This window comes from Perognathus longimembris, chromosome 12 (genome assembly GCF_023159225.1).
Source record: "Perognathus longimembris pacificus isolate PPM17 chromosome 12, ASM2315922v1, whole genome shotgun sequence".
Taxonomy (NCBI): Eukaryota; Metazoa; Chordata; class Mammalia; order Rodentia; family Heteromyidae; genus Perognathus; species Perognathus longimembris.
In genome coordinates this window covers 67057447-67082422 of record NC_063172.1, presented here as the reverse complement: position 1 = coordinate 67082422, position 24976 = coordinate 67057447, and the positions used below count along the sequence as shown (strand labels likewise).

Here is a 24976-nt window from a genome sequence, read left to right as displayed (position 1 = left end):
GAGGGAAAGGCCAAGGGAACATCATACACATTTGCTTGGACTCATCAAGTGACACTTTAAAAGAAATCTGGGGGGAAAAATGCCAAGTATTTTCAAAATCTAAACAGTTATTCTTCCATGATACTCAAATTTTGCTTCACGCTTTCTGATGGCTCTCAGCTGTTATTTTAAAAATAGGAATATATGCATCGTTGAAAGACAAGATAGCATGGGTGGTGTGCTTTAGAGCTCTAAAGTTGAGCTGAGCGCCAGTGACACACACACTTGTAATCCTAGCCACTCAGGAAGCTGAGATCTGAGGATTCTGGTTTAAAGTTTGCCAAGGCAGAAAAGACCGTGAGACTTTTGTCTCCAACAAACCACCAAACAGCCAGAAGTGGAGCTACGGCTCAAGTGGAAGAGGAAATGCCTTGAGCACCAAAGCTCAGGGGTAGCAGCCAAGTCCTAAGTTCAAGGCCCAGGACTAGCACACAAACAAACACCAGAATTCTGTGGTTTAATACTAGCTGTCTAAACTTGTGCAAATTAGTTCACACTGCTTTGTCTATAGGCAGTTTGGGTTTTGTAAGTCTCTAACACACATGATCAAAGTTTAAAGCAGCAATAATTAGTACTCAACAATTCCCATTTGTCTACTTACCTGTGCAATTAACCAGTCTATCAATTTGTTGGCCATCACCACAGATTTATAGGTCCTTAAATGGTAATCTTTATCTCTACAAAGGAAAAGTAAACCAAAAGCATTAATCAAGGAGCTAAGTGCGCACAGACGAACGCTCTCAGATAATATCCGTGGAGAGCGGGAAAGTTGACCCATGTAATCTGAATGACTTGCACGTAGGGAAAGCCTGCCATGTACAGCACCTGAAACAAGGGAAACACAAGCCCACAACAGCACCAGAGCAGGAGCGTCTCTTCTTGAAAATATTCTTTTTTTTTTACCCTCTCATATATTTAAATTTTTTTATTGTTATAATGAAGTTGATGTACAGAGGGCTTACCGTTTCACGAGTAAGGTAACGAGTGCATTTCTCCTTGGACAACACCACCCCTTCCTTCACCGATTTCCCTCCCGATTTCGCCGGCCCATTGCCCACACGAAGACTTCATTTTCAGTAGTGTCTAGAGAGGCCTGCTGCCTTTGCCCCCCTTTGTCCCTCCACGTCTGCTTGTACATATTCTCACACGCACGCAGGTTACTATTGCTCTACCTGGTAATAATTTAGTTAGAAACCCAACATCTCAGTCACAAAGGGATCACAGAAACGAATTTCTCCCTGTAAATAATGGTAGATTCTACTAAAAGCTGTCCTCAGATAATACATAAATAAAGAAAATAAACTTCATTCCCGCTGTTGCTTTCTCCAGGGAGACGGCATTTTCTTCTAGGACTATTCTTGCAGCTCTGCTCTCCCGAAATACCCTGTCTATACCAACACCAGGACACTGTGGAGTCACGCTCCTGGAGAACACAGAGCCCAGCTGGCTCTCCACACGCTGGCCCCTGATCTGCACCCTTCCCAGAACTAAAAGAAAAATCTCCCGAGTTTAGGTACCAAACAAATCTCACGATCAGATCTGAGCCTAAGGGCGGAAATCTATAACGGGTTCGTTTTGCTGGATCAAAAGGGAATGAGGAAATGACAGGCCTTTAAATTGTCCAAAAAGTACAAAATGCAAGCTTGTATAGCACAATAATTAGTAGTTATATTAACTGTCCTCTAGTCTCTGTCGGTAAGCTATAATTAATATTTACGTCCTTTTACTCACTTGCTTGAAAATGTTCCCTGAAGTAAGGTTGATTTTCCTGAGATTTTACTAATATAAGTGAACAATAATACTCAGTAAATATCAGGGCTATTTTTTTTCTTTTGAATCTATGGCCGTATTTCTGATAACACATACCTAATTTCATGTGGGTTTTATAAGCATCAAGAAAGAAAAATGATAATGTAATACAGAACACAGACTTTTATATCAAATAAATTTTCTGGGTAAACATTTAATATGTGTCAACACATATTAAAAACATAGACATCATACATTTTAATGTTTTCTTTTTAATCCCATAAAATTTTCCTTGCCAACACGTAAACAAGTGCAATCACCAGCAAAAGTACAATTCTTTCTTATCAGCTCATGAGGAGTTATACCTCTTGAAGAGATCTCATATGATAAAACCATATTTGAAGATCATGTTTTCATGCATATAAAGTCTATACATATATAAGTGACACAGAGAATAAGCTACAACGGTTTTCTCTCCTTTTAGCAAGGAAAAAGCAGCATACTCAGTCGTGATTATTTAGTATTACGTTATCCAAAACATTTCAGTGTTATCGGCGTGAGTGGGTGTGCGTGCGTGCACGCACACAGAGGCTAAAATCAAGGCTTCTCACTGTCACTTGGGTTTTTCATTCGAGGCTGGTGCTCTACCACTTGAGCTACATCTACATGAAAAGGATCTCATGGACGCTCCTGTCCAGGCTGGATTTGAACCACAATCCTCAGATCGCGACCCCCTGAATAACTCTTAATTACAGGTGTGAGCCACCCGTACTCAGCTCCTAAGGTGACCTTGGTATGGTTAAAGTCAGTAAGTGCTCATTGTCCCCCTACTTCTTCAAACACGAGCCCACTAGTCAAGGATGTGGATGCTCGCATGGGGGCCGACTCAGACCCCGGGGCTCCCGCCAGGCCCTGCACGCAGTGTGTGTAACACGCAGGGCGAACGGACATTCCACGCTCGGAGACGGGGACTGCCTATCCTTCGTGAAAAACAGAGCGATAAACAGCAATGCCAAATACATCAACTATTCACATTCTTTTCAGAAATAATGCAGGCATTTTTTTTCTGAAAATGTATTAGTCAATAAACTACATAAAACATCTGGCCATTTGAAATCAGGGTAACATTCCACTCGTTAATGGATACATCTACATAGTACAAAAGTACATTATCCTCCTAGTAATAATAATTGCACAAAACTCAAAATTCTCTGTTGTTTTTCTAAATATAGAAACTGAAAGTGCCTATTCCTCTTTTTAAAAAAAAAAAATCTAGGGGCTGGGGATATGGCCTAGTGGCAAGAGTGCCTGCCTTGTACACACGAGGCCCTGGGTTCGATTCCCCAGCACCACATATACAGAAAACGGCCAGAAGTGGTGCTGTGGCTCAAGTGGCAGAGTGCTAGCCTTGAGCAAAAAGAAGCTAGGGACAGTGCTCAGGCCCTGAGTCCAAGGCCCAGGACTAGCCAAAAAAAAAAAAAAAAACAACTCTAATCCATGTAAATGAAAATATAAAAGTTCAGTAGAAAATAAAATTATATTTACTAAGTCCAAAGTAATTCTTAATTTTCAGGCACAAAATATTATTCTTGAAAAAAAGCCTATTAGATGTAGTAGCATAAAGTACCTATCAAATATCTGATTATGTAGTTTAACTTTATGTTTTAATGTTAAATTATCTTTTTATTTGAAAATACCAAAGGGAAAGTAGGGGTAAATGAGACTAGCACATGACAAATAGTGTTAACATTTACAACGTTTTGTGAGTAAGCTGGTTTGTCAGGGTGATTCCTTCCACTCTGTTATGTCACGTGTTGCTGGGATGCTCACCCAGACGCAGCCAATGAGCAAAACGAAGAAAAGAGAGGAACGAACACTTCCTGAACCTTCCCCACAGCGCGGAACGTGAGCTCCGCGAGGCAACTGACTACAAAGGCGCTCTTCGGAAACTGTGGTGTGTTGTGAATGCTGTCCCGTTGGAGGATATGGATAAAATAGAAACGAGCTTAATATAATCCATGATAAAAGCTATTTATTCTATATTGTCTCAAGAAATAACTGCCTTGCCTTAATGTTGGGTGTTTAAATCACATTTCATGTAAGTTTCATTTTGTTGCCTCAACTCAGGGACTTGAAGAAGTTACTACATTCAGCCTGTGTTTGGGAGTTCACTATTCCTGAATTTCTCATAGTTTAATTTTTAAAAGTTAATAGAAATAAATCATAATGGTAAAAAAACCCCACTATTTATAAATCCTCTTCTAGTCAGTTAGCAATTACTTATTAAATACTGAGTATGGATTATTTTACTTTTGACTCTGTAATTTGCTGTGAATAGCAAAATAATTTTAGAAAGTATAGTAAAGAAATACAGGACATACTTCATAATTAGAAGTGTAGAGAAAATCACCCTTACAATAAAATCAAATTAACTTAAAAATATGAGAGGTACGTATATAAATAAATACATCATCAACAACAGAAAAATAAATTTGGGGATATTTTTTAATTAATTACTTAAAGTAATGTTTGAAAGTAAACTTGTCACTTTGAGAAGACAAATAAGACAAGACAAGCACTAACAAACAACATGAATAGATTCATTCATGAAGAGCTTAGACAGCACTCACCTTATCACTGGAGTAAAGAGACTATGCAGACGGCAATATAATCTTACACCCTGTGTAAAACCAAAACATATCAACAGCAAGTAAGATCACCCAAGGACGTGTCAACAATATTCGGAAATAACAGTAAATTTACTGTCTGCTTCCTAGCATCCTAACACCATATCAGTCAACTTAACAATTATTCAAATGCAATGATACATCATTACAAAATAAGATTAAGTTGTACATTTAGTTTGTCATGTACATAAAAAATACATATTTCAAAGCCCTTCTACATTATTTTCTTAAAACGTAAAATTATTTTTCTTGAAATGTAAAATTTCAAGACATCACATAGAAAAGATATAGCAATCTGTTCGTAGTGTTACGATATAACATAAAATTTAAGAGTAAAATTTAAGAAAACTTCATATTGCATCTATTTTTTGTATTTGTATATTTTAAATTTATTCACTGATAATAGCTTGCTACATGCAAAACAGTTCACACAAAGAACCTTCTGAATAAGGAAACGGAATTACTTCCTTTTAGAACAAAGAAATAATCTAACATTAGAGGTTTTTAAATACCAGAAAGAAATCCAAAGGCATGCTTGTATATGCGCCTCCCAAACTTCTTTACCAATAGAATGTTAACTTCAAGTCTCTCAGAGAGCTTGTGATTTTCCCAAGCAAGACAACAATGCTTCTGCTACAGAAGAGGTTGTGGGAGAGACTGTTACCTTCGAAATCACATCTTGCATCTCATTCCGCGGGTAAAAGGTACCATCATCGTAGCGAAATCTGTACAACATCTGTTCTGGCTTGAATTGATGTTTATCAGTAACTGTGAACACAGAAGTATATGAACACATCAACGGACACTCACAGTAGCAGTAAAAATGAAGCCATGGAATACGTATTCCTATTTAAACTTTTGTAACACAGCAATCCAATATTTTTATAGTAAAATTTGTAAGGTTTACACATTTAATATTCTTACAACATCTTTTTTATTTGCAGGGCTTGGGCATGGTCCCTGTACCTTTTTGTGCTCAGGGCTAGCAATCTACCGCTTGAGTAGTTTATAGTAAGTAGATACGAGTCTCCTTCCCGAGCTGGCTTTGAACCACGATCCTCAGATCTCGGCCTCCTGAGTAGCCAGGATGACAGGTATGAGCCACCGGTACCCAGGCTTTACAATTTCTTTATAATGATCTTTGAAAGAAGTTGATATTATTGATATTCAGATGATATCAGAGATACCATAGATAGGTGATAGATGGATAATACATATACTTGTATATTTTAATGTAGTTTCAATTTATATATTACATATAAAAATATACATAGTACACACTTCTATTTGTGTAAATATACAACTGTTTTACATTTTATCACAAAGTTGCAAAGCTGAGCACAGTGACCTTCTAAGAGCAGGTATGATTCTCACACTAATGATAAATGTGATTTGACTCACTCTTGGAAAGTGGATTTGGGCCTTTATCTATTCTATAACATAGTGATTATGCCAAGACCACACATATACAAACCCTGACCATTTATACTGCATTTAGGCCTCCAGAGTAGACTAAATAACTTCAAAATGTAACTGGTTTTAAAACTGTAATCATTCTAGTCTTGCGTGTCACTGGACCTCGTCTGTCAGTGGAAAATGGGAGGGGAACGGTCGTGCTTCACTAGACTCTTGGTGATGGGACGGTCAGGTTCTTCAAACTCCTCCTCCCAGGCCCTGATGGTTTCACAGGTGAACTCCAGCAAGCACAGAAAGAAGAACTAACGCAAATCCTTCTCAAACGCTTCTGGACATTTGAACAGAGCATTCCCAGACTTGCTTTACAAGGCCAGATGAGGACACTGAAGAAACAAAACGTTCAGGCGCGTATTCCCGAGAAGCCCAGATCCTCAACAAACACTGTGCCAACAGATATTATCCAAATTCATCAAGACATTAAGAGACTCAGACACTGTAATAAGTGGTATTTATCCTGAGAGCAAGAGGATTCAACACTGAACAAAGCCAATAAATATGATGCTCTACAGTAACAGATGAAGGATAAAACTCAGTGAGGAGCTCAACAGACTCAGGAAGGGCATGCTCCAAAATCCAACATTCCTTCTGGCTAGAAGTTCTCAACACGTTGCGTGTAGAAGGAAAACAAGGTAGCACGGTACAGGGAGCTAATATCTAGAAGATATTTGAAATGTATTCGACTGAATAGTAAAAATATGAACAAACCAGCCAGGGGCCAGCGGTGCGTGGCTATGCCGGAGGCAGAGCTCGGGAGGACATCTGCTTGGGGCCCAAGAGCTGGTGGGACCCCATCTCAGTAGAAAAGGCTGGGCGTGGCGCAGGCACCTGTCACCCTTGTGATGACAGAAAGCATCAAGAGGAGACCACAATCCAGGCTCCTCTGAGTAAAAAGTGAGGCCCTATCACCAAAAAAAGGGGGAGGTGGTCAGGAGGGTTGGCTCAAGCATCGGGATGCCTACCTAGAAACTACTAGTCTGGATTCAAATCCTGGTACACACACACACACACACACACACACACACACACGTAATGGATATGTTTATTCGGTTTGGTGATCTTCTGACAATTTATGGGCATATCAAAACGTGCTATACACCGTACATAGATACATCTATAGAGTTGTCAGTTATATCTTAATATAGCCGGGCTGAGAACACTCATTAAAATATCATATGCATTTTTTCCTCTGGGGTAAATTTTTTATATAGTAAATAAAAACTGGACTGTTCTAGAAAGAAAGAAAAACTATAAATAAAGCTCAGTTTGGGGCTGGGGATATGGTCTAGTGGCAAGAGTGCATGCCTCGTATACATGAAGCCCTGGGTTCGATTCCCCAGCACCACATATACAGAAAACGGCCAGAAGTGGCGCTGTGGCTCAAGTGGCAGAGTGCTAGCCTTGAGCAAAAGGAAGCCAGGGACAGTGCTCAGGCCCTGAGTGCAAGGCCCAGGACTGGCAAGAAAAACAAAAAAAAAAAAAAAAAAAAAAAGCTCAGTTTATTTATTTATTGTGGCCAGGGAATCTAACATGTAGATGAGAAAAATTTTTGCAAGGAGCTACACTTTCAAGGTTAGGTACATTACATCTTGCAAAAAAGGGAATTAAAAGCTATTAGAATTAACTACATTAACTGCATTTGGTGAATCCAAAAGAATGTCAAAAAACTTGCTAGAATACACACACGCCTATGCCCACAAGCACACACACAAAAACACACAAAACATGTTAAGTTTTAACTTATTTATCTAGACAACTTAAACTTTGTAAATGGCTAAAGGACCATAAATGGAGCCAACATTGTTGAGAATAAGAAACAGACAATATATTGTGTGACATCTTTTTATCCTAAGCCAAGCACTACACACAAAGCATATGAGAAAAATAAAATTAAGAGACACATTTTGAAATTTAAAGGTTTCAAGGTCAGTAATTTACTTCTTCTACACAATCTACGCATACCCATTTGTATCCACTAATATGCACTGAATTAAATTATCACCTCGATATTCAAAGATTCACGGAGATGCTTCTTCCTACAACAAAGCGAGCGGTAGCTGGATTTATTTAAAATAGAGTGAAAAACTGCAAGAGAAGTAAACTCGTGGGTTTGATCATTTACGAATGGGGCCAATCAACAAATCTAAATGGTTACCCTACAAATCAGCTAATGGAGAGGAATTCAAACCCACAGCTCAAGAGGTATTTGGGGGTGGAAAATGGATTTATGCACTAACCAGGGGTTCAGCGATCTCTGAAGAAAGGTTGCTCGGGGCAATCCTTCCCATAACTGTGAATGAGGGACGCAGCGGAACCAGGCCTGGGCCCAGAGGGGAGGCCGGCGGCTGGGAGGGGGAGGGCGCCCTGACTTGTTGCTGCTCCTTGCTGTGATGTCAGTACTTCCTCTCCAGCCAATGGCCACGGAGAGAACGGTGTCAGGACACACCATCGTGCTCTTCCCACCAAGCACCGATAACCAACGTCGTAGCTTCCAACAACACAGGGAAGAGTAAAATGTAGTGAAATAACCAGGAAAGGTCAGGTTTCACCGCTGGATTCGCTTAGGCGTGGGGCTGTGTCATTTCAGTGTTGATACCTCCAGTGCTTAGCTGCCAAGCAGCTCTCTGGAGCTGGTGCAAGCCAACTTCAGAACCCTACAGAACACAAGGAACGGGAGCTCTAGCTTGTCGTTTGAGCATCGACGCTGTAAACAGCCCGCCTGCCCTACGTCCCCAAGGGCAACAGTAACGGCATGCCATGAAGAAAGCTCGCGTCGGCACCCGAGAGAGTCCAGTAGCGAGGGGCCGCCACCAGGAACTCCTGTTTATTTCTTCTGCTTGCTCTCTTTCAAACAGATGGTTTGTCCAGCTTTACTTTAGAGATGCTACTTCCACTGGAACACAGCTGGAAGCACATATTTGGAAACAAACGCATTTGGCTCCTAATTCTTCATTCCAATGGAATTACTCTCCCACTGAGATTGTACAATGTGGACTCTTAACCTCCACTTGGGCAGGGTGGAGCTTGAATCCAGGGCCTGGGCCCTGCCATTTAGCGTGTCTGCTCAAAGCTGGTGCTTTACCACTTGAGCCGATACAGATTCACTTCCAGGTTTTTTTGGTGGATCACTGAGATAAGAGTCTCACAAACTTCCCTTCCCAGGCTGGCTTCGACGGTGGTCCTCAGATCCGAGCCTCCTGAGGAGTCAGGATTAAAGGGGTGAGCCGCTGGCGCCTGACGAGTCAGACTTCTTACAGTCTTGCTCAAGAGTGAAATTCTGCACACCCTCTGATATTACAACTCACCAGATTCTGATAACAGTAAAATCCCAGGTTTTCACAGAAACCAATTTGACAACAGATGGAAAAATATTAAAAAGAAAATAATTCAGTGCTACACTTCTAAGAAAAAGGTTTAATCAAGGTACAACTGTCACTGTTCAAAAATGTTCTCAAGTTTCATAATTTAATTCTTGGATTTGGAATGTCAAAATAAACTTTACTTGAAAATGTTTTTAATGGTTCTCTTTTCAAGCGGTATTATTCATGAATGTAGCACCAAAGGTTGACAGATAAACTAATTTGGGCTGAAAGTTTCCCCTTCATAAAATTCTTATACTTGCTTTGTTTTACTTTTGGAGGAAACTAAAATATTGTGAGGTGTGTGTGTGTGTGTGTGTGTGTGTGTGTGTGTGTGTGTGTGTGTGTGTTCTCTCTCTCTCTCTCTTTCTTTCTCTCTCTCTGCAACACTGGTCCCTTGCTGATGTCTCATCCATCATAAAATAAAACACAGGTCTACGAAGCTGGTGAATTTTCTTCTTCCAGTATTCGTGCTAGATATCAAGGCCTTGTTCTTGCTCATCGTACTGCTTGTCTGCTAGTCTGCTACGTGAGCCATTATTTGAGCTTCAATGTACCACAAAGAAATGATGAAGTTGTTTTTAATGGAATTGCTAATGACGCTGATTTGATTATTGCATAGTCATCACATTATCAATGTGCTCCTCACATATATATGATTATTTGTCAATTACAATTTTAATGAAAACAAAGAAAGCCCATTTTTGCCCATTTTCAAATATATATCCTTGAGCTTGCTGTTAAGGGAAAGAAAGGGGTGCCAAAGAAAAGAAAGCCACTTAGCTCAACATCATTTGCTGTTTTACTCTAAAATGTTAGAGGATGCCTTCTATCCTACCCAGTGCTAAAAGCATCTCCGTGGGGCTTTAGGTGCTTGAATGGTGCTAATAAATCAAGTCCAACATAGATTATAAACATTATCTGCATATTCAAAGTAAAAGAATCCCGTCTTCCTTCACTGGGTAGCTGCGATGACAGGCCTGAAGCGTGGGGCCCAGCCCGGAGCAAAGCTCTGGTGGTGCGTGGCGCCAGGCTGTCTCGGTAATAAGCGCACAGACCTCAGTGTAGCGGATTGGCTATGCCGTGGTCAGGCGTTAGGCCGCATCTGCTGTGGTAGGCTCTTCCTAAATCACGGATCCGGCACTTAGCACCGTCCCAAGACCGCACCTGTGTGCTAGCTAGCGTTTCCTCACAGCAGAACGCAGCTCTGCCCCGTCCCCTTCTGGCTTTCTGTTGGCTTTGCCTTGCCCAGCGGAGCAGGGAGCCAGCTCTCCTCCAGGGGCCCAGCACACAGCTCCAGGACCTTCAGCCCTGCTGTGGTTGCAGCTGCTCTCTTCCAGGTGGACAACCCTCCCTTAAGCCTTCGACCTCCCAAGCACTGTTCCATGTACGTTAGATACAGGAAAGGTTGGAAAGAGTCCTATAGTAGGGAGAACTATACACGCATCTGATCATTGGAAATCAGATATGGAAATTTGTGAACTCAGAGATTAAATGAATTACTTAAACATTTACCATGGTGGATGATTCCATTTTCTAATAAAGCTTGTCCCAAGTGCACACCTTCTTCGGGCCTGTGGATCTCTCCAATTTCCAACAGCCATGACACAAATTCACTGTGACACAAAGCCAATGAAACGATCATTAATTCTTCCCAGAAAGTCTAGGTTATATGTACTATGTCATCATGAAGCAACTACAAAAGGAGCCTCAGAAAAGATCATCTTTGCAATGCATCCCAGCAGATATTTTTTCACATATGAAAGGCCCAAGTCGAAGCAGCTCAACTCTTTTCTGAAGTTCATACACACCCGTATATTGAGGCTCTCGTAAATGACACTGAAATAAACAATTCAACTTGTTGAGACCGCTCATAAACCCAAAGAGAAAGTGTTACAGTTGCTTTTAATTATGAGGCTACCCACAGCAAGGCAAATAGTCATGTGTTTTATAAGGAAAATAATTAGTTCAGAGGCTGTTTACAAACAGAGTATTACCATACATTTAAAAATCTACATACGTTAAAAAAGCTAACACTCAAAATTTTATGTAAATGAATGGACTTTTTGCAGACTGGCTTGCTTGCTTTCGAAATCTCTTCTTTTCTTTTTTGTTTTGGTTTCTCATTTTTCCCTTGCTGTTTTTGCCTTAGAGGCCAGGAAAATCAACACCACGAAGCCTATCAGGAAATTACTTTTCCATTTATTTCAAATCAAAAAGCAACATAAAAAAAAAATCTAATGTCAAATAACCAAGGGACGCAAAACTCTAAAAGTGGATAGTCTGGCCTAAGAAATAGACATTAAAGCATGAGAGATTGGAAAAGGCCTTCTTATAACTTTATTAAACAAGAATCGTCCAAATGAAAGACTAAAACTATCAGAAAGAATAACAGCAAGAAACAATAAAATGTGAGGATATGAGATAGTGAAGACGAGGTCATGGTAATATACTTTTCAATCAGATAACACAGATCCAAATCTTGTTTTTTTCTTTCTCTGGCTGCATGACCACCCTGCCACCTGCAAGTGTCCATGGATAATGGAGAGGTAATAGCAAGAACATCCACGGCACAATGCCATCCATCGAGAGATGACAGGAGACGCCTGACACTCAGCACAGACCTGACACACCGTGTGCTAGCATGACACGTTAGTGATTGGCGTGCAGGTTGAGACGGTTGAGGTGCAGCTAAAGAATGTTTTTTTCCATTCTGTCACCAAATTTCTGAGGATGACAAATTTGAATTAGGAAAATAAGCAATTGAAATACAGCTATAAAATTATAGTGTTTCTTTTCTCCAACTTGGAGAAGAGGTAAGAAAGGAAGTGGACAAGCGCATGTATCCTTCAAGGAACAGGAAGAGTCCGACAACACAGCTAAGATGATAATCCACTCAGATTCCATCTTGGGCCATGATGCAGTCCCACAACGCCGCCGCTGACATTTCCTAGGTCTATTCTATGTGTCAGAAGTGCTGAGAACGTCCTATCACCACCCTTACCAAGTAACGCGACAACCATCTGAGCTCGTGTGAGCAGAAGGTTGGTGAACAACCCTTCAGCTGACAAAAGGACACGTTTGACCTGGGCTAAATCTCTAGCTTCGCTACCCCCCAAATAACTGATCACATGAAGAATCAGTGTGGCTAGAGTAAAAATGACCCCTAATATCACATGCCTATGAAAATGATCCCTATATTGCATGCCTATAAAATCTGGAGGAAGGCAGAGCTGGAAGAGAATCTCTTGCCCAATAGGCATCGCCTTTGGAGACCCCCTGATGGTGAGAACCCATAGAGGTAGCACAGAAGGCCCCGTCTCATTGACGCATGGGGATTGGGTGTCCTTCTCTTTGTATAAAAGCGACCCCTGGGGGGCCTGTGTCAGGCACGGCCACCGGGGCCTGTGCGATTGCTTTGGGCATCTGCGTGTGACCCCTGCTCTGAAGGAGAGCCAAGGCTCCCTTCCGCTAGGAATTCCATGGCTTCTGTTTCCCAGAGTTGGGGACGGAAGGCAGGTGTGGTCTACGGCTATAGTGTATATCCTCATGGCTAATTAAAAGGACATCCTGATGGGCCCTGCACCTGCACACAACAACCATACTTGTGTTACCAGAAGAAACCGAAATCCCTCCCCTCCCCACCCTGGTCCCATAACTAAGCAGAGGTTAGGGGATTTCTACTGGCATTTCCCTTACTGTGTAAATTTGCTAAGCTCCTTTATCCGATTTCTACATCTTAAAAGTGTAAATATAGGAAACTTGTATGCATTACAGCATTAGGAATTAGGTGCAGAAAGCAACCAGCAGAGCAGACCCTAGCCAAAGAAGAACAAGAAGAGACAGTAACCCTCCCTTTGGGTCTGCACTGGCCTAACTAGATAGGGAATCCCATTGAACACTTGCCTGTGGACACCAAATGACACCACAAGCCCGCCTTGCTTGCAGATATTTTTACACATGGTTTTGATCAAGCATGTTTAAAAAAATAATAATGGAAACAATTTGAAAGCAAAAATTTGAAATTCCAGCAAAATATATCACACAGCTCAGTGGATGCAGAAAGGCCCTCAGTCAGTCCCTGTTATCATCAGTCAAACTGAAATAATGTGTGACCTACTGTATATTTCCTTGCCCTTAATGTTGTGAATATCTGCCACCCAAAGGTAAAATGGTGTAATCTGTAATAACCTTCCCAAGCAAACAAAGGCATGTGATGTACTAAGCCTAATTGATAAAGTGAACATCTTTACATTTATTAACATGTACCATGTCTTTAGTGAAACTTAGGCAGGTTGAATTATGAGAAAAAAAATGAATCAAGTACCCCCTCCCCACAGTATAGTACTGGGCATGATATCCCGGGTATTTCTGTGTTTCCCACAGAAGTGATCTCCTTGGAACCAGGTTCTACTGTAGACAACGGTTCCTGGTCCTTACACGATCCAGGTTCTTAGTCTACAGCCCTACACTGTCATCCGGAACCCAGCGGTCTCAAGTTCTGAGTTCTTTGGGAGTTTCTAGTGCATGTCTTCAGCTCTCCTGGACCCTCTCCTTGCTCACCTGCGCACACCCTCAATGCCAAGCTCACACAGCACACTGGCTTTCCCATCATTCCCTGCTTGGGCCCAACTTCTGTTTTATCCTCAGAACCTACAATTGGAAGCCAAGGATAAATGACTGCATGCCTTAAGTTCTTTTATTATGACACTGGCTCTCTGTCCATTACCTTTTATCACTACAACCCAGAAAACATCAATCACAAAGAAGCACTCGAAACTACTTTACACTCCAGTGTGGGTGGCCCTTGATTATAATCCTAACTTAGGAGGCACAGACACTGAGAATTGTGGTCGAAAGCCAACCTACTAAGAAAAGTCCACTGGATTTCATCAACACAATAATCATCGAAAAGCAGGGCTGGCCTGGTCTTGGGTGGCGCGTGCCTATAATCCTGGCTATTCAGGAGGCTGAGATCTGAGGATCGCGGTTCAAAGCCAGTCTGGGCAAGAAAGTCCGTGAGACTCTGGTCTCTGATAACAACCAAAAAGCCAGAAGTGGATCTGTGGCTCAAGTGGTAGAGCCTTGATTCATGTAACTATAACCCCTCTATTTTTAGCATTTTCAAATAAAAGAAAGTTTTGCTGTGTGTGTGTTTTTTAAGGCAAGGCTGGAGGTGTAGACGGCAGGACATTAAGTAAGGGGAGCAAGGTCAAGGTTTTGAGTTCAACGCTTGATATTGGGGAAAAAATACTTGAAAATATTTCTGTAAAGAGAAATTAAAAAAATATAAAGGGAAAGTTAAATATGAGAGGGGAATGAAAACATAAATGAAATGTACACAGACAGATTCCAAAGCCTACCTTCCAAGAAAGCATTTGGGGAACGTGGTCAGTTTCCTTTTTCTGTCTTTGATTAGATTCCCTTGATTGCACATCATTTTATAAAGTTTCTCGCCCTGCTCAGAGATCATTACCCAGGTGTCTTGCTCCATTCCTAATTTTAAACCTACCAAAAAGGAGAAAAGAGAAAAAGAGATCATGGAACTCAACTAGATCCCCACTCATTTGCTCAAGAAACAACTTTGTTGGCTATCTGCAGAAGGCGGGAGGTTGTGTGGACAGTGTGGTCAGATGGGCCCCATTTTCCAGTTCCTCGTGTAATAAGGAGAGAATCAAGGCAACCTCCGGGGCAGAAGGCACTTGGCACCACGACGCCCCAGCGGTCCTCGGGTTCGCCAGTCAAGGAAGAGCAGCAGATGAGGCTGGGTAAGTGGGCAAGGCAGTCCTGGGAACAGCTTGGGGGCAAAGCATGAAACCAGAGAAGCCAATGCAGGACAATACAGAGATCTTTCACAGAAAACTGTGTTTAAACACACACGAACAAAGATGTTATTTCTAGAGAAAGGCAGACGTGTTCACAAGAGCCGCTGGTGTCAAGAGTGCAGAGGCAGCCCTGGATTTAGGTAAGAAGACAGGTGTGCTGGTGGGTTGGCCCGGAGTCCTGACAGTTTCTACTGACATCGTTCTTTGGGCATTGTTTTTTATTCAGGGGGTAGGAAAAGGCAAGGTCCTGAAAAAGAAAAGGTTCGGTTAATGTGGAGCAAATTGCAAGAGGGGGTTTAGCAAGAGGAAAGACACTAGGAGGAAACTCCACCCATCTAAGCAGGACGAGGCTACAGGATGAGGAGGAGGAGGACGGTGAGGAATAAGCAAGGAGAGGTATTGGCAGGTCACGGCAGCTGGGTAATGCAGGTGTGGAGGAGAGAAGTCAGAAGGCCTGACGGGGTCTGACGAGAACAACCGAGTGGGGCTAAGGGTGCTTACGGAGCACGGCTTCCAGGTGCACAGGAGTCAGTACGGAGAGCACTGAGCACCGTCCAGGGGGCAGAATGGCGTACGAGGATGAAGCAGAAGCAGAGAAGACAAGGTCAGACATGACGTTGGGAAAGTGGCAGGACAGAAGTAGGAGTTAATCTACTGTCACCAGATTAACCAAGCAAGGCGCCGGTCAGAGGGAGCTGGTGTCAAAGCTGAGATCTTGGGACGCGTCACACTCAGCCAAGAGCTAATGCAAATCTACTGAATTGTTTGTTACTCTCCCAAGCTACAAAGTCAACTACTCCACAGAACAGAGCCTGAAGAAATATCAGAACGAGTTTTGTAGAACTCCCTTTTGTTTTCTTTCACTTGTTTTGTCTTGGATAGAACATAGCCATCCTGGTGTGGGTAGAGGGCCGTCCATCTAACAAAAAAAATCCAATTTGCCTTTGATGCTATTTGCTTTGATACTTGAGTTGATGGCACATACCTATCATCCAGTTATGATCAGGTTCCTAGTCAGCTCAAAGAAAAATGTAGGCAAAACCCCATCACAATCAATAAACTGGATTAATCAGACGGACCGTAATCCCAGCTATTTAATAAGCAGAGATAGGAGGATCACAGTCTGAGCCAGGCCAGGCACAAACGTGAGACTTCACCAACAATAACTACAGCAAAGTGGGCTGCGGAGCCATTCCAGTAGCAGAACATCTGCCTAGAACGTGACAGACCACGAATGCAAACTCTAGAACTACCAAAAGGGAAAATGGCAGGAAAGAAGGGAGGAAGGAGGGAAAGAAGGAAGGAGTGAAGGAGGGAGGGAGGGAGGGAGGGAGGGAGGGAGGGAGGGAGGGAGGGAGGGAGGAAATACGTCTTTTTGCAAGTAAAGCCTATGAGCTGAATACGGCTATACCAAGGACATGTTGCAAACTTCCATAAAATCAAATCTTAACTAAGATTCCTATATGAACAAGTTACTTATGGGCTACATTACATTATATCCAATAACATTCTAATAATATTTAAAGTTTAAAATACATCTATTGTATATATGTAATATATATGTAAATAGCAGACAGGTATATGTACTTAACACACACACACACATACATACATACATATATATTACACCTACACACAAAGTGCTAATCCTAACTAGGAAGCTAACCTTATTGGGTCTGAAAGCACCGAAGTATGTCTTCTAAAGAAAAACTGAGAAAGTCTTAAAGAAAGACTTGAAAGGAGGGGAAATGATGTGCAAAAAGAAAAAAAAAGAAGAGAGAAAGCAAAGAAAAGCTGAAAAATTTTAAAGTGAAATTGGGCGGAAAGACTTTGTAAGCTATAGTATAATTACATTAAACTACTCAAGATTTTCCTATAATGACATGAGTGTGACTGCTAAAATACATGCTAATATGTAGCTTGGCTGACACAGTAAACCCATGTGAGCACCAAACGTCAAACCGTTTTTCCTGATTTGTTTCTAATATCTGCTCTCAAGCCAGAAAGAAGGAATGGCCCCCAGTCCACACACCAACCTTTCCGTCGCTCTCTTTCTTTCAAAATGGCTTCCAACCATTCATGCTTTTCTTCAGGTGTCTTCGCCATACAAACAAACCATTTATTTTTTGCTGTGTTGTGTATCTTCCACCCATTAACAACAATGTGCCCACTACTGTGAAAGTCAGCTGAAAAGTCAAAGAGGGAATCAATGAATAACATGTAATATATAATATTGCATCAACATAATAATTAAGTTCATGAAGCTCTATAGCCACTGAATTCTTCAAAATAATGTAACTCTACTATGTAAATTTAAATAAATATTTTAAATTAAGTTAAATTTTATATATTAATATGAATTATATTATAACATGTTATATTAATATATAACTATGTAAGTGTATATATGTGTATGCATGTATATATGTGTGTGTGTATGTGTGTGCGTGTATATGTGTGTAAGCAGAAGAGTCTGTGTAACTCCAATCCCAATACAACCAGCAAAAAGCTGTGCTGGAGGTGTAGGGCAAGTGATAGAATGTCAGCCATGAGCGAGCTGAGCAAAAGCAGAAGGTCCTGAGTTCAAATCTCAGTGCAGACACCAACAAGGAAGCAACCAAATAACCAAAAAACAAAGCCACCGTGACCACATGCATCTCGTGTGATTAACAACGCTGAGTTTACTAGAAACGAGCACTGCTAATTCCCCCCAATGGATACAGGGAAACACAAGGTCATGTCCCAAAGCCAACAGGACAATAACCTACGCTAGCATGTGCTTTTGGACCAGCCGGGCTCAGAACTCCCTTCTTTCACTAATGGAATTGGGCCCCTGTTCTCTTCACACCCTGCTGAATCATCTTTCGGTTAATTCCCATCAAGTCTCACTTTACTCAAAAAATGTTTGAGTGTCCCACAAATGAATTTGATAGAACATGTATTTTCTAATCTACACCCAAGCTAACAGATACAATTTTCCACTGCCTGCTAATGTGGGCTGCCTGGGCCGGCTGCTCTCCTTTTTTACCCCTATGACTACAAATATACTCTCCAGAGCTAGAATCGCATCGCGTGAGTTTACTTGCCTCTCTTCTGTTCAGAGCATTCCCACTTCTACGAAGCTCTGTCTGACCGCGCCAGTCTATGCATTCAAACCTCCTCTAGTGAGCATACAATTGAACCCCCAAAAGACATGAGAGCTCATAACTGACTGAGGTGACTCTAGCTGCAATGTACAGAAACTGAGATCATTAGCTAGCTATACAGGTGAAATACTCACTCATACTATTTGGGAGAAAAAAAACAGCTTATGTCACAAAAAAATTTTTAGATACCTGATGTCTTTATTTTTCCCATCACAGATACAACAAAGTATTCGTGGCTAAACAGTTATGAATCAGTACTTACAAAGCTCTTTGGGTACCTAGCCTAAAGGCTTAATAGAAATTATTACACTCAGTAGACACTATGTTGAAAATAAATTATACAACTTGTAGGCAGGGAAGGGAGGGAAAATCTGGGAGAGCATGAAGAAAGAACTGACATTGTCCAAAATGAAACATACCCATTACCAGACTTATGAAACAGTAACACCTCTGTATATCTCCTTTATAATAATAAAAATATTTAATAAAAATTACTTTATTGAGTATTGAGGAATATATCCAGGTTGCAGCTTAGTCTAAAGAAAGGAAAAGAAAAAAAATTTGTTTGAAAACACGTGTTCCTCATGTGTCACAGAGTTTTGAAGGAAGAAATAAGTTCATTTAAAAAAGTTTATATGATAGCTAGTTTTCTCCTATCAGTTTAAACATTCATAGGTAAACTGGGTATAATAGTGGGAGGTGCCTATAATCCAAGCTCTCCTAATGAAGCAGGAAGACCACAAGTCTAAGCCAAGTTGGTCAGCAAAATAGGACCTTGTATTAAAAAGTTATATGTAATTAGAAGTATATGTACATACCTATGATTATGTGTATATGTCTGGATACAAATATACTTACACAGATATACCTATGTATATACATATAACAGGCATGAAAATGTAGTATATATGCTTCATTACAAATGTTCTTCAAAGTTCAGAATTGTTTCTTACGTATTTCAAAACATATACTGAAAGTTGACTGTCAGTGGCTTATGCCTAATTACTCAGGAGGCTGATATCTCAGGATCAGTATTCTAAGCTAGCCTGGGCAGAAAAGTCCAAGAGATTCTATCTTGAATTAACCAGCAAAAACATCGGACTGAACACATACACACACACACACACACACACACACACACACACACACACACACGCACGCACGCACGCATACATTTCCATAAACTATCTTTTTAATAGAAAGCAAAGAATGCTTCCACACTTGTTCTACAAAGCCAAGATTGCTCTGACACTATAACCAAATACAGAAAATGCACAGAAGAAAACTCTAGATCAATATCCTTGACAAACATAAAAATATTTTCAATAAAATATTCAAAATCAGAATTCAACAAAGCAGTAAAAAATCATGACTATGACCAAACTGGTTTCATTTCAGGTCTGTAAGGAAGACTTAGCATATGCGAATCAATAAGCATAGCATAGTGCAGTCACATAATCCAGGGTAAAAATCACATGATCATCTCAGTCGATGCAGAAAAATATTTGAAAAAAATTGAACATCCCTTCAGCTAAAAGCCCTAAAGAAACTTGGTGTGGAAGGATCATAATAAGGGCTATCTTGGAAGAACCCACAGCCAACTAAACTTTGAAAACATTTCCTCTAAAATAAAAAATGAGACAAGAACGTCCACTCTCACCACTCTTATTCGGTATTTAAAATTTTTAGCCAGAGCAGTAAGGCAAGAAACAAAAAAAGAATTCAAATATGAAAGGATGCCACATTATCTCTGTTTAAGAAAGGAGTCAGGAAAACACTAAAGCAAATGGAGATGAAATTACCAAAGTAGCAGAATACAAAAGCAACTCACATACATCAGTTTCTGTCTTCTTCATCAATAACTAAGTCTGAGAAAGAAATTAATCTTATTCACAAGAGCCTCAAAAAAAGAAAAACCCACCGAGGATAAAGCTAACTGGCCAGGCATGTTGGTGCATGTCTATAGTCCAACTACGTGGAGGGCATAGGAAGGAGGACCTTGGCGTAATGCTGGACCCAGCAAAAGTATGGCAATCAGAAAGAGTGAAGAAACAAACGGAAGATACTTGAAGGAAAGACCTCTCGTGTTTCATAAATAGGGAGACGGAATGCTATTAAAATGATTATTCTACTGAAAGTGACCGATAAAGTCAATACAATCCCTATCAAAACCCATCATATGTTTAAAAAAACAGAAGAAAAAAAAATCACCGAGTTCTTGTGGCTCATGCCTGTAATCCTAGCTACTCAGGAGGCTGAGATCTGAGGATCACAGCTTGAAGTTAGGCAGGGCAAGAAAGTTGATGATTCTCTTACCTCCAATTATCCACTAGAAAATGGGAAGCGTAGCTGTGCCTCAGAGTGGCAGAGCACTAGCCCTGGGCAAAAATAAAACTCAAGGACAGTGCCCAGGCCATGACAAAAATTACAAGCAACAACAAAAAGAAATCCCAACATCCATTCCTTGCAAAATGTTCCGAATAGCCAGTGAAATCCTGAGCAAAAATATGTATCACAATACCTAAACAGAAAATATAATGAAAAGCCAAAGTAGCAAAAACAGCACGAGACGAACATAAAAAACCTATAGACTAATGGAATAGAATAGAAGGCCACAAATAAACCTACTCATCTATTGCCAAGTAAATCTCTACAAAGGTGTCAAAAACACACCTTTGAAAGAAGATGGACTTTTCAATAAATGCAGCTGGGAAAACTGGATATTCACACATAGAAGACTGAAACTAACCCCCTATCACCTTATACAAAAACCAACCAATAAATGAAATAAAGACCAATGTAATACTTGAAACCGGAAGGAAACATGGGCAACCTACTTCAAAGCACTGGTGCAGGCCACAGAATCGGATTCTAGCAGCCCTGGATACAAACGCTCGAGTTGATACATGGGACTACATCAAACGAAAAAGATTCTGCACAGCAAAGAAAAAGAGATAGCAAAGATCCTCTCAACAGAATGGAAGTAAACCTTTTCCAACCGCTCCTCAGACAGTGGGCTAATATAGAGGATACCACTGTTAAAAGCTCAAAAAATTAACAGAAGAGAAATAACCACACATGTCTGTATGGGAGTGTAATCCTAACACATGAGTGGTAAAGTCCTGAAAAGCGTGAGTTCCAGGCCAGCCTGGGGACACAGTGATACCTCTGAAGGAAGAGAAGTGAAGGAAGGGAAGAGAAGAGAAGAGGACAGGCAGGGGGGAAGAACGAAAGAAGAACGAAGAATGAAGAACGAAAGAAGAGAAGAGAAGAAAGGAAGAGAAGAAAACAAGAGACAAGAGGAGAGGTATTAACTCAGTCAACAAATGGACACCATAAATGAGCACAAGAAATGGGCAAATGAAACATCTCAAACGAAGAATTACAAATGCCAATGTATGAAACAAATGTGGTACAACTTTAGCCATAAGGGAAATGCAGATCAATAAAGATGGGGATTACCTGAAAGTGGTGGAGGAAAAAGTAAAAGTAGAATACATGTGTGTATGGAATTGCCTGCATTTAGGTGGAGATGGATGATACATTAATACATGAAAAGATCACAATGAAATATACTAATAAATACAATTAATTGCAATAATAGTAACTGCCAACATAAACAAAAGAGATAAATTGCGGAGAGGTGAGCATTTGATTGTGTGTGCCCCTGACAGATGATAACTGTTCTTCTCTCTGGGGCCCCAGAATGGAAGCAAATGTAACTGAAAAGCGCAAAGGAGACCTGCACCTCCATCTATCACTACCCTAAAGATTACAGAGCCATCTCTGTGTGGAAACAATCATCACTTTCCAAGATTTGACATATTTTATTTTATCTCACTGTTTTTCCTAGTATACATTTGAAATTATGATAAAATCATTCAGAGAAAAATGTGGTTTGTTTTACTAAGCACTTAATTTATAGATTTTTTTCAAATAAAAGAAAAACTATGGCTGAGGATATGGCCTAGTGGCAAGAGTGCCTGCCTCATATACATGAGGCCCTGGGTTCAATTCCCCAGCACCACATATACAGAAAACGGCCAAAAGTGGCGCTGTGGCTCAAGTGGCAGAGTGCTAGCCTTGAGCAAAAGGAAGCCAGGGACAGTGCTCAGGCCCTGAGTCCAAGGCCCAGGACTGGCAAAAAAAAAAAAAAAGAAAAGAAAAATTATTTTAAATTCATTTTACTCAAGGCCTGTGATTAATCATCATTTCAAGAGCTTGCTTGTAAACCATTCATAGCAGAACATAATAACTTGTATGTTAAAAGCACTTAAAATGAGCACTTAAAATTACACAAAGCATCACCACGTATAATTTCTCTTTATAAAGAAACTGACAGCTTGTCCATAATTAGTAACAATTGTACAGCTTAAAAGAAATCTAGCTTGGGGACTGGGAATATGGCCTAGTGGTAGAGCGCTTACCTCACATACATGAAGCCCTGGGTTCGATTCTCCAGCACCACGTATATAGAAAATGGCCAGAAGTGGTGCTGTGCCTCTAGTGGCAGAGTGCTAGCCTTGAGCAAAAAGAAGCCAGGGACAGTGCTCAGGCCCTGAGTCCAAGGCCCAGGACTGGCAAAAAAAAAAAAAAAAAAATCTAGCTTGTAACACTCTGTGTTGAATATAGTATAGGAACAAAAATATCATACCTATACTTATAAAATACAGTATAGCTGGTCAGAAGGCTGAGATTTGCAGATGACAGTTCAAAGTCAGCCCAGGCAGAAAGTCTATGAGACTCATCTCCAATTAACAGGGAGGAAAAAATCCAGAGATGGAGCTATGGCTCAAGGGCTAGCTTTGAGCAAGAAAGCTAAGAAACAATGCCTATGGCCTGAGCGCAAGCCCAAGTACCAGCACAAAAATAAACAAATACTACAGTATAACTGATAGACACTCAATTCACTTATCCTCATGTACTGACTCACACAGACTTTCCATGCCAGGAATTGTGACTGTCCTGTGTGGTTAAAGCTAAACGGACACTGTCAGGTAAAACATTACTTAGCTCTTGTTTAAATGCTAATACCTTTCTGTCAAGTATAAATTTCTACACTCACAAGGGGAGAAACTCCTTCATGTTACCTTTGCCCTTCCTCTACTCACAAAATTCTCTTAAGCTCTAATTCTTTCCAAGTGATCACTCTGTCGCGTGACACCCTTTGCTACTGGCCTTCTTCTTAGGGAAGAGGGGACAGTTCTGAGGTGTAAACTCAGGGCCTCCTGCCTGTTTGGCTAGCAAATTGCTGTGGAGTCAGGGCCTCCTGCCCCTTAGCAACTGGCCATGAAGATAAGGTTTTGCTTGTAGTCAGGGCATGTCTCTGAGGGACAATCTCCCTACGTTAGGGCTCCCGGTCCAACAGGCCTCATCTTGCTTCCCTCTGGAAAACTCATCCTCCCATCAACCTAGGATCCGGCTGGAACACTACTTCCAGCAATGGGTACTGAAGGGGACCCAGGCCCTCTACAACAGCTGGCTGGGACCTGGGTCCCGGCATTCTATTCTAAACCCAGGAATCACTTACCCGTGCCGTCGTCCACATTCTCCACTTCCATCACCTCAGTGTTGATTCGGCCACGAAAAAGGTATCTATGTCCATCTGCGGATGCTTTACTGTTCTTCAACCGCCTTAAAATGAATGGAACCACAAAGACCTTGTTGGTAATTGTAATACTAAATGATGGAAAATGTACTTTAAGACATTATTTGAGGTGAGATAAAGCTCAATGTTGCTTTGATTTGCATTTCTCTTATGGCCACAGATGTTGAGCACTTCTTCGTGTATCTCTTGGCTAGCCGTATTTCCTCTTCAGACAAGTCTCTCTTTAGGTTTCTGGCTCACTTGTTAGTGGGGTGGTTGTTTCTTTGGGGGTTTGTTTTTCGGGAATTTAATTTCTTGAGCTGTAGGTATATTTTAGACATCAGGCCCTTGCCTGCTGTATGGCTAGAGATCTTCCCCCAGTCTGTGGGCCATCTAGGTATCTTGCTAGCTACGTCCTACGACTCCATCAGAAAGAATGACATTGCCCCATTCGTAAGAAAACGGAAAGACCCAGAGAAAATTATATCGAGTGAAGTAAGCCAAACCCAAAGGAAAGTAAGTTGCATCACTTCCATCCTTTGTAAGAACTAGAATATGCCAATGATATTCTTAACAGGGCATCTCAACAATCCAACTGCTCAATACATAGGACCATATATAATGAAATATATCAACATGAACTCCAAGTTATGGAAACAAGAGGTTCTTATTATGTCCTGTACGTAGAATTCTTTCTTTCTTTCTCCTTTTCCTTTCATTCTCTCTTAGCTTTCCGTACCTTGTGTCCTGTATAAAAGATTATTCAACCAGGGGAAAGGAAAGGGAATCACAGAAACAGCAGGTCAAAGGATGAACTAATGCAACAGTTATACTCACGGATGCTAGCTGAGATGTGAACCTTACAACTTGGGGGGAGTCGGGGAGTAGGGAGGGGTAAGCAGGAGAAAAATGAGGAATGGGGTGACAGTGTTTAAAAACAAATGTAATCATTACCTTACTTATGTAACTGTAACACCCCTGCTTATCACCTTTTCAATGAAGATAAAAAAGAAATTATTTGAAAGCACTCAACATTATCAAAGGTTTTGGAGCTTGATGATTTTCCCTGAATCATTTCATTCATATCAGCACCAGTTAATTTGCAGGATAT

The 24976-nt window shown here is 40.9% G+C and overlaps 1 protein-coding gene across 1 annotated transcript in view; it reads right to left on the bottom strand.

Moving 5' to 3' along the window:
• Positions 1–24976, bottom strand: part of Prex2 (phosphatidylinositol-3,4,5-trisphosphate dependent Rac exchange factor 2) — a 234051-nt gene that overhangs the window by 117000 nt on the left and 92075 nt on the right. The window contains exons 8-14 of the mRNA XM_048358365.1: positions 23809–23912; positions 17169–17318; positions 14671–14815; positions 10823–10923; positions 5140–5243; positions 4419–4468; positions 641–716 (exon numbers count right to left, since the gene is read on the bottom strand). Of these exons, the coding sequence (XP_048214322.1) occupies positions 641–716; positions 4419–4468; positions 5140–5243; positions 10823–10923; positions 14671–14815; positions 17169–17318; positions 23809–23912 (730 nt within the window). The remainder of the gene's footprint in view (positions 1–640; positions 717–4418; positions 4469–5139; positions 5244–10822; positions 10924–14670; positions 14816–17168; positions 17319–23808; positions 23913–24976) is intronic.